Here is a 9557-nt window from a genome sequence, read left to right as displayed (position 1 = left end):
GCCAATTGAGCTGAGGGGAAAAGGAGAGAATGCAAGGCAAGGAGAGAACACAGCTCTGAGAGCAGTTTTATTAGCTTGAGATGTAATAGGATTTGCCCTTTCTGGGTGCAGGGAAGGGATTCTTTCACTTTTTACTTCCCGCAGTTGCCCAGGAACTGGAACTGAATTCTAGAAGAAAAAAAAAGAAACAGGTTTGTGTATGAGGCAGGCTGTTTTGGGCTTAGTCCCAGCTTCCCAGCCTCTTAATTCCATCCTCTCCCTACCCCCCACAGCCCAGCACCACCACCCCTCCTCCACCCCAAACCCCATTCCAGGTTGCTGTTCCTACCCTGAATTTTGTCCTCCCTCCCTCCTAGCCTCCTAGTCCAGGGCTCAATGGGGGGGCAGGGCCTTGAAGAAGGCGAATTGTCCAGGGAAGTAGTAGCCGTGGGGATCCTCACCAGTCCGCTCCACCCGGCCACACTGGGCCTCCTGGTGCTCCTCAGGCGCCTGCTGGTGGGAGCAAACCTGCAGCCTCTGCAGCACCCTCCCTCCACGTTCCCCAGGGAAGATCTGGGCCAGGCCCAGCGCCTCTCTTCACCCTGCAGACCCAGCTTCTAGCACTCTTCCCAACTCCCCCAACCCCTCCACCTTCCTGCTCAGCCCCGCTCTTACCTGTGGAGCCTGTGTCTGTATGGGGCAGTGGACCATCCGGCCCAGAACTTTACCCTCGGGGTCCAGTTTGATGCAGGCCAGGCATTTCCGCTTCCTCTAAGGGGAGAAGCATGGGGCCAGGGGAGGAAAGGAGTGAGGGGAGCAGGTGGCACCACAGGAATGGAAGCTGGGGGTTGGCTGCATGCTGCAGAGGCACTGGCCTCCCCCTGGCAGCCTAGAATGGAGGGGTGAAGGGTCAGGCAGCCAGTGGATTTCAGGTGCAGCCCACCTGATATTTTGGAAGTCAAATAATCCTGTTTTCAAACTATGGAACTTCAGTGGATGTGTGTGTCTGTGAGTGTGTAAAGGCAGGGCTTCTCCAGATGGATTCTCCCCACCTGACTTCCACCAGAAAAACTCTGTTTTCACCTTTTATATCTAATTACATTTTTATATCTAATTTTTGTATCTAACTACATTTTCTTTTAAGACTTGATTTGAACAAAAAAGTTCTGAGACTCAAAAGTTTTTGAAAATCACTGGTATGGCCCATTCCTCTCCTCTTGACTGAGGTCTTAGAAGAACCCACCAAGCCACAGGGCTGGTGGTTGGCCAAGCCTGAACCTGAAGCCAGGCCTTTGCACTCCCAGCCCAGGGAGCTCTCCCCAGAGCAGTGCTTTTGCCCCAGAGGTGACTGATTAGAGTTGAGCCCTGTTAACGAATCATTCAGCCCAGGCTGGGACCATCTCCACTTGAAAACTCAGAAAGCAGGGAATTCATTAGATGTGGAGTGGGGTCCATACAAACCCTGAACCATGAGCTTCTTCCAACAGTGACTTGAAGCCTGAGGGAGGAACTCAGGTGGAAGTGGACCCCAGCTCCAACAAACATGTCCTTGGGACAACCCAACCCTCCTTCCTGCTTACCCAAGCCCCCAGCCCACCACAATCATGGGCTTAGACTGAGCTGGTTCAGCCTGCAGGGAGGCTCCTCCATAGCGAGGATTTTCAGCACACATCTCTCACCAAACCTGCTACGTACACTCATGCACCCCTTCGCTCACCCCATTGGGCTTGACTTTGCACTCGGGTTTCTTCCAATCCTTCTTCCTGCAGCCTGTCTGCTGGAGCTTAAATTCCAGCCTCACAAACGTCCCAGCTGGGAATGGCTGCAGACAGAGAGACATAGAAATGCAGGCATCTAGCTCAAAGCAAGACCTGGATGGGACCTGCCGCCCTGCTCCCCACAGCGAAGCTGCACATCTGTAGGAGGGTGGCTGGGGTAGTGGCCTCTTCTCCAGAGAGCTGGGTGCTTTGAGTCCACAGCACATTTGCACCTCTTCCTAAGAATGTTCTGGTTTCCTGGGGTGAGGCCCGAAACCAACCCACATCTCCCCCAAGCCCCCAGGGCCCGTTCTGCTAACCGTGTCCTTGGCACTGTCCACACTGGTCTCCTTGAAGGCCCACTGCACAGGCGGGTGCTTGTGGAATTCCTCCAGGGCCACCTGCAGACCCTGGTGCTGGGCCGCAGAGAGCTCAGCCCTGCCCAAGCCCACTGTGCCCAGCCACAGGGCGAGCGGGAGCAGCATCGGCCTCATGCTTCACCTCTCAGTCAGCCTGCCCTGCAAAGGGTGTGGGGCCATCCTCAGCTCTTCCATGCCAACTGGGGGAGCCTCCTCCCCTGGCCCTGCCCCTCAGGTGGGCCATACCTGGCAGAACCCTGGGCAGAGGTGGAGGAACAGGGGGAAATGGCCCTTTCCTGAAATTGTCCTTGGTCCTTCCACTCCTTCCTGCCCTGATCACCCTCCACTTTCTCTGGGTCCAGCCCCAGCCCCAGTCGGGCCCTGTCCTAGGTAGGTGCTGAATTGGCTTTTGTCCATAGACGTTTTAACCAATTCCCAAGCCATTTCCCTACAGCCTGGGAAGCAACCATGCCTCCCACTCCAGCCCTGCTCCCCTTTCCTGACCCCTACTCTCTCCCCTCTCGGTAACACCCCCCTCTCCTCCTCCACTGCTTCTCCCTACCCCCTGGGATCTCCTGGCTCCCACAAATCCTAGTCCCCTGGTCCCCATCCTTGACTTTGAGCAGGGGAGGAGGACGGACCCAGGCACAGGGAAGGAGACTGGCAGGAGATGGAATATTTGGGGAAGGACGTAAACATTTGGAAGGAGCCTGGTAGATGGGTAAGAAATTCAAGGATGCTTAACCCTCCCAGCGCTGGGGCAGCCCGCCCCCTAGCCCCAGAAATGGGGGTCTCGCCTCGGCCTAGCCCATGGCTTTCTTGCTACGGGCCGATGCCTCCCTGCCTTGCCTTTTTTGGGGGGGGGGGGCTTCCTCATGACCCCTCTCCCAGACTGTCCCTGATCTCTTCCCCCAGTCCCTGAGTCGGGGCTGCCTGAGGAGTTGACCCCCCCAGAGAAACAGAGAACCTCCCAGAGAACCTTACCAGTGACGGCAAGTCCAGAAAGCCACACACATGGGGCTGAGCCCCACTCAGTGAGAAGGGACCAGAGCTGTTGTCATGAAAAAGCAAGCGGCTCACAGGCAAATTTTAAAGTTTGCGCTTGGAGCTGCTCCCTGTTGCCAGCTCACTCTCCTCTCAGCCACCTTGCCTCCCCATTCCTTGCTTTCCCCTCCTCACCTTCTTTACTGTGCTTTCCGCGCCGCTCCTAAAGCTCCCGGGGTTGGACTATCAGCCACGGCTATCAGCTGTATGCCTCTTCCCGGTCTTCGCCCTCCCCTCTTCCTCCCACCCCCACCCCAGCGGCCCCGCCTGCACGGCTCCTCCCTCCCTCTGGGGTGGGCCCTCCTCTCCTCCCTCTCCCACCTCCTGGGCCCCCTCCAACCACTCAGCCCTGTTTCGGATTGGCCTGCTGGACAGGACGCCCTTCCCCTGAGCCTCCTCTCCCCACTCTCCATCCCACCACCCGCCCTCCCCTGTCCAGCCCCCCACCCTCCCCGCCTCCAGAGTCCAGCTGCGGTGACCCTGGCCGAGGCTGGCAGGCTGGCCGGCTCTCCAGCTGCGCTGGGCCGCTGCGGGGGGACTGAGGCCCAGCGGCCCGCCCCTCCCACCTCCTTCCCAGACTTGGCGACTTGGGCCCGGCTGCTTTTTCCATCTGGGACAACGCTCTGCTCTCCAAAGGTCTTTTTGTCTCACCCCCTGCCTCCAGGTAGGGCTGCTGCCCTTTCTTAGGCCCCTCCTGGGTAACAAGTCCCCAGCATCCCTGAGACACTCCTTTCAGGAAATTCCTCCCAGAATTTCCCTCAAGCCAGATGAAACCTTGAGAATCATACAGCGCCTTTCCCTGCCTCCCACACGCTAGAGCCATACTGAGGGAGAAGTTTCTCTTTTAGGGATGAACTCTGGTGTCTAACCTTAATCGCCAGTAAACTCTTGGTTATGTCCTGATCCCACATGCTGCTTTTCCTGACCAGTTCCTCTTGTCCCCGCGTCCCCATTTGGAGAGCACCGAGCCTTCAGGCTTGTCAGCGTGGTACGGTGGACCCATCAGGCAAGTGTGGAGAGAGAGAAAACAGTGTCTGAATATTGGCACAGCTCCCGTGGGACCTTCAGCAAATATAAACAAGCTCTGGGGCTTTTCCTAACGGTAACACCACTGACATTTATCTAGTTCTAGGCACTATGCTAATCACTGCGATCTCATTTAACTGACTGAGCCTCTCTGAGCTTCTGTTTCCTTATCTGTAAAATTGTGACTGAGAACTTGGGAATTAAATAATTATGATGACTGCATCATTATATAGATACCTTTTTCTTACTTTTTAGTGTATTGTAGAATAGCCATAAGGAAATACCTGAAATTACTGAAACCCACTGAACTATGACCCAGATGCCTTGATCTTTGATAATAATTGTATAACTATATAACCCTCATCTTGTGATTATAAAAAGCTCCTGAGTGACCCCGCTTGTACTCCCTTATCCTGTTTTACAACTTTGAGGTCTTGTGATCACTAGACAGCCCCTTACTGTTTATTAATGAAGGAACTTGATCAGTCCAGAACCAACCCACCCGAGTTCCTATGCTGGACAAAGCTGGATCTAACCAAAAGTGGCCTGCCTGACATGCCCAATAGCTTAAACTTTAGCCTATAAGTGACCTATACCTCATAATACTAAAAATCACACCATCATGTTAAGGCCATTTTCTTTCATATGTTCTGTGACTAAGCATGTAATCAATCTGCACATGCTCAATAATGAGCTTATCTCTCACCTCATCCCGAGCCATTCTACTCATGATCCTAAAACCTGCCCACCTTGATAATATAAAACTTTCAGAGTTACTGCAGTTTGGAGAGACAGACTTCAGGCCCATAGGCCATCTGATCTCCTTGCTTCACATGGCAATAAACTCTTTCTCCCTTAGAAACCCCATGTCATGAATTGACTGTTACATGCATTGAGCAGAGAAACCCACTTGTTTGATTGGTAACAAAATGACATATATAGGTATCACAGTAACTTGTGCTATTTACATAAAATATTCAAATAAACATGTTGCAATGTTACATTAGTGCATAGAAAAAAATCATTGAGTAAATTGCTTTGAGAAAACAACCAGATTCATAACGTGCTAACATGTAATACTAGAAAGGATAGACATGCCCAACACATACATTACAATTCAACAAGATAGACTGGGCAGTAGGTAACATGAAATATCATCCTAAACCATAAAGAAGTATTTGGTGGAAAAATAAACACTGCTTCAGTTTTAAAATTTAAATTTTAATTAATTAAAACTAAATAAAATTAAAAAAAATTCAACACTGTAATCCACTGGCCACATTTCAAGTGATCACAAGCCATGTGTGGCTAGTGACTACCATACTGGATAGGACCATATGTTAGCCAATTATGTGAGTAAAAAATTAAAATAAAAGTGAACAGTGTGTATCTATATATGTTGTAAATGCACAGAATATTTCTAGAAGGGAAAACAAACTTGTTACTATGGTTGCCTCTGAGAAGAGAATTGTCTGGCTGAGGAAAAGGTGAGGGAGAAAAACTGTATACCCTTTGTCCTTTAAAAATGTCATATCTGGTAAATAATTTGTCTATTAAAATATGAACATAACCAAAATCTTTTTAAAATCACAAAACAAATAGCATTAGGATTACTTTTATTCCAGTAAAATACTCCACATAACATAAAAATTAACCATATTAACCATTTTAATGTGTACAATTCAGTGGCATGAAGTACATTCATGACATTGTGCAACCATCACCAACTATCTAGTTCCAGAACTTTTTCATCTCCCCAAATGGAAATCCCAGACCCGTGAAGCAGTCACTCTGCCTTCCTCCTTGCCCCCAGCCCCTGGCAGTCACAAATCTGCTTTCTCTCTCTCTAAAGTTCATTCTGGTAATTATGTGGAGAGGGGATTGTAGGAGGCAGGGAAGACCATGTGAGGAGACAATTGTGGTACTCCTGGTGAGAGATGATTGTGACATGAGAAGGACACAAATGGGGCATGGAGATGGAGAAAAGTAGAGGGATGTCAGCAACATCTAGGAGGTATTGGTAACAGATCCAACATGGCAGCTATTGGAGAGGGGATGGGTCCCGGGTATCTGGCTTGCACAGTTCTGCAGATGATGGTGGCCTTCAGGGAGATGGAAAACATGAAGGGGACAGAAGAGCCCCTGAAGAGAGAATCCCATGGAAAGCCCTGGCAGCAGATAAAAACTCCTGAGTCATCTGCATATAGATGGAGATTAGAGCGGGGAGGAGATTAGGGATTGGAGCAGGGATTAGAGTGCCCAGGTGACAGAGGGAAAAGAGAAGGAGGAGGACTGAGCTTAGAAGGAACCCAAGTCTGAATGGCCGGGTGGAGGAGAAAGCTAAGCAGGAGAGGCCCAAGATGCAAGAGGCAGCTCAGGCATGTGGGGTGTCACAGAAGCCAGGGGACGAGGAGGTGGGTCAGCAGCCTGTGCTGACAGGTCCAGTAAACCGATGACAGAAACGCGTCCATTGGATTTAGCAAGTCTTTAGCAAGAGCTGTTTTACTGGAGGGTGGGTGCAGAAGCTACTCCGAATGTGATGAGAAAGACCTGGGAGAGGAGCAAATGAGCTGAAAGTGTGGGCATCTCCTCTTAGACATTTGGCTGTGAAGGGGAGGAAAAGGAGAAAGTAACAATTTATGGGTCTGGGGAGAAGCTTGGCCAAGGAAGAGTGTTATTTATTTAGGCAAAGGAGAAAGATTAATCAATGAGGGAAGCTTTCTGGGATGGGAGTGAATGGAACCCAGATATTAAATGGCAGGTTTGGAGGAGGGAAAGCAAGAAACCGTAGGATTAGATGCAATAGGTTTGTGCCACCCCAGCTTTGCTGAGATTCTCTTGGCCCCCGAGCATTTGCAACATGGCTAAGTATGCTCCCCCCCCTTTTTTTTTTTTGAGATTGGTAGCAATTTATTAATCATGTGTATTCACAGCACAGGGGAGAAGGACACCACAAGCCTTGCAGGGGTTGCACTTGGAAGAGAGTGAACCAGCACAGACTGCAGAAAGCAGGCTTTGTAGTAACAAGGGGATGCTGTACCTGGTTCCTAATGGAGGATGTGATTGAGTTGTTTAAATAATTCCATGGACTGGCAAGGAGGTGAAACCTGTTAGGTTGAGTACCAGGTGGAGTGCAGCTGCCCTAACTGTAGGAGAATTAGTCAGGTATGGAGCTTTTCCTACTGGGTGAGGAGCAGGATACCCACAGGCCTTTGGGGCCCTGTGAGGCTCAAAGATGTCAAGGCAGCACATGAAATTTAAGGTCTTACAATACACCTGGGAAACGTGCAGCTTCAATCTAGTTGAAACTGAGGAGCCATAATTTTTTTTTTTATTCAGTTTTATTGAAATATATTCACATACCATACAATCATCCATGGTATACTATCAACTGTTCACAGTACGATCATATAGTTATGAGTATGCTCCCTTTTACAATACTTCTCCTTCCTGTATTACTTTTTCAACTTTTTTTCTTTCTTTTTTGCAATCTGGGCAGCCTCTTTCCTTTAGTGCATTTATTGAAGATGAATTTCAGAATATAACAAGGAACGTATGCCTTTGTCATTCCCCAGCCATCTTGGCTGCTGCTCTTGGTTGGAGGCCGTTCTGAACCTAAGGCAGGAAGATGGTGGCCGCAAAGAAGACAAAAAAGTCACTGGAGGCCATCAACTCTAGGCTCCAACTACAGTTTATGAAAAGTGGAAGGTATGTGCTGGGGTACACGTACACTCTAAAGATGATCAGGCAAGGCAAAGTGAAACTGGGCATCCTTCCTGCCCAGCCTGGCGGAAATATGAAGTCGAGTCCTGTGCCATGTTGGCCAACACTGGTGTCCATCACACAGTGACAATAATATTGAATTGGGCACAGTGTGCAGAAAATACCAGAGTGTGCCACTGGCTCTCATCAATCCAGGTAATTCTGGTTTCATTAGAAGCATACTAGAATAGACTGGCAAAAAGTAAATCATGTAGAAATTTTTGTAAGTTAAACTGGCCAGAGCTTATTTTAATAAAAAGGGGGAGTGATGGCATGTATAACAAATCATATGTTGCTCTAGAATTGATTATATACAGTTTCCATGGTGACACTTGAGTCCTTTGTGACTAAGAACCCAGGCAGATGATCTACAAGGGTGGTCCTGAGAAGACTTTGAAAAGTAACATTTTCTAATGCTAAATTCTGAGGTGCAGTCTTTAATCACAGCGTATATTTCGTTAACTGGATTATTTTAAGGTATGTTAATAATAAAAGTAGAAATTACAGAATTACATGCCAATTAAAAAAAAAAGCAAAACACCTCCTCCAAATAATTCTTGGATAAAAGAGGACATTGCAGAATTCCCAAAAATAACAGTCATGAAAACACTATACATCAGAACCTATGAGCTGTATCACAAGAAGTGCAAATTACTTTTTTTTAAACTAAAAAAAGAAACAATGAAAATAAATGAATTAAGTGTTAACTTGAGAAACTAGGAAAAGGCCAAAAAAATCTATGGAAAGGAAAAAGAAGGAATGAGTAAAAAAAATTTTTTAAGTTAAAAAAAAAGAACAGGAATTATTGAATTAGAAAAGAGAAAACTTAGGAAGTACATTAAGGTAGGTACCATAATAAGTGATCAAAAGAGAAAAAATCATATTATCAATGCCAAAAATGCTGAAAGAACACTTGAGAAAATTCAATATCCTTTTCTAATTAAAAAAAAAATACTCTTAAAAAATCAAAAACAACTCTTCATAAGATAGATTATGGATACCTTCTTAACATGATTATATATTTACACACCAACATACTTGAAAAATAAGAAACATTCTTATCAAATTCAGGGTCAAGACAAAGACACCTGCTATCACTATTATTATTTTGTGTATTTCTGGAAATAATAGCCAGTGTAATTAGGCTCGCATGAAAAATCAAAGATTAAAAAAAATGAAAGGTAGAGTGAAAAGTATCACTATTTTGCAAATGATAAGATTGTACAACTGCCAAATCCAGTAGAATTAACAAAAAAAAATCTTTGGAAAACAATAATATAATTTAATAAGTGACTGAATCTGGACTCAATACACAAAAATCGATAGGTTTCCTATACACAAAATAATTAGAAATTACAACTTTAAAAAATCTCATTTACAATAACAACAAAAAAGGTAAATTCCTATCAAGAATAAAACACACAAAGACTATTGAAAAATGTTAAATGCTACCATGGGATATAAAAGAAACCCTGAATAAACATGTGGATAGGAAAAATCGCTATTATAAAGATGTAAATTTGCCCTAAATTAATGTTTAAGTTTAATAGGAAAAGACAAATAGATGCTACTGTTAATATGGAAAAGTAAACAAGCAAAAATACCCAGAAATATTATGAAAATAAGAGTA

At 46.6% G+C, this 9557-nt stretch overlaps 1 protein-coding gene and 1 pseudogene across 2 annotated transcripts; one reads left to right on the top strand and one right to left on the bottom strand.

Annotated features, from left to right (window-relative positions):
- Nucleotides 1-41: 41 nt before the first annotated feature.
- On the bottom strand, nt 42-3380 carry RARRES2 (retinoic acid receptor responder 2). 2 transcript variants are annotated; one of them, XM_037835861.1, is made up of 6 exons: nt 3275-3380; nt 2057-2254; nt 1697-1801; nt 655-750; nt 329-492; nt 42-168 (listed from the first exon to the last, which is right to left on the bottom strand). In XM_037835861.1, the coding sequence occupies exons 2-5, from the start codon at nt 2228-2230 to the stop codon at nt 373-375; spliced, it is 495 nt and encodes a 164-aa protein (XP_037691789.1). In that variant the 5' UTR covers nt 2231-2254; nt 3275-3380; the 3' UTR covers nt 42-168; nt 329-372. The 2 variants fall into 2 exon arrangements, with proteins under 2 accessions (XP_037691789.1, XP_037691790.1); XM_037835862.1 differs by having other exon boundaries at nt 329-489.
- Nucleotides 3381-3598: 218 nt separating this feature from the next.
- LOC119533925 lies at nt 3599-8133 on the top strand (annotated as a pseudogene).
- Nucleotides 8134-9557: the final 1424 nt, after the last annotated feature.

The sequence above is a fragment of the Choloepus didactylus genome, chromosome 5, assembly GCF_015220235.1.
Source record: "Choloepus didactylus isolate mChoDid1 chromosome 5, mChoDid1.pri, whole genome shotgun sequence".
NCBI classification, from domain to species: Eukaryota; Metazoa; Chordata; class Mammalia; order Pilosa; family Megalonychidae; genus Choloepus; species Choloepus didactylus.
The sequence above is the reverse complement of the archived record's forward strand: the minus strand, read 5'-3'. Positions and strand labels throughout refer to the sequence as shown.

Coding starts and splice junctions, on each gene's coding strand:
- RARRES2 (XM_037835861.1), bottom strand. CDS start 2,230: ATGAGGCCGATGCTGCTCCCGCTCGCCCTGTGGCTGGGCACAGTGGGC. Junction 1,802..2,056: donor TGGACAGTGCCAAGGACACG/GTTAGCAGAACG, acceptor CTCTGTCTGCAG/CCATTCCCAGCTGGGACGTT. Junction 493..654: donor TACAGACACAGGCTCCACAG/GTAAGAGCGGGG, acceptor TGCTCCCACCAG/CAGGCGCCTGAGGAGCACCA.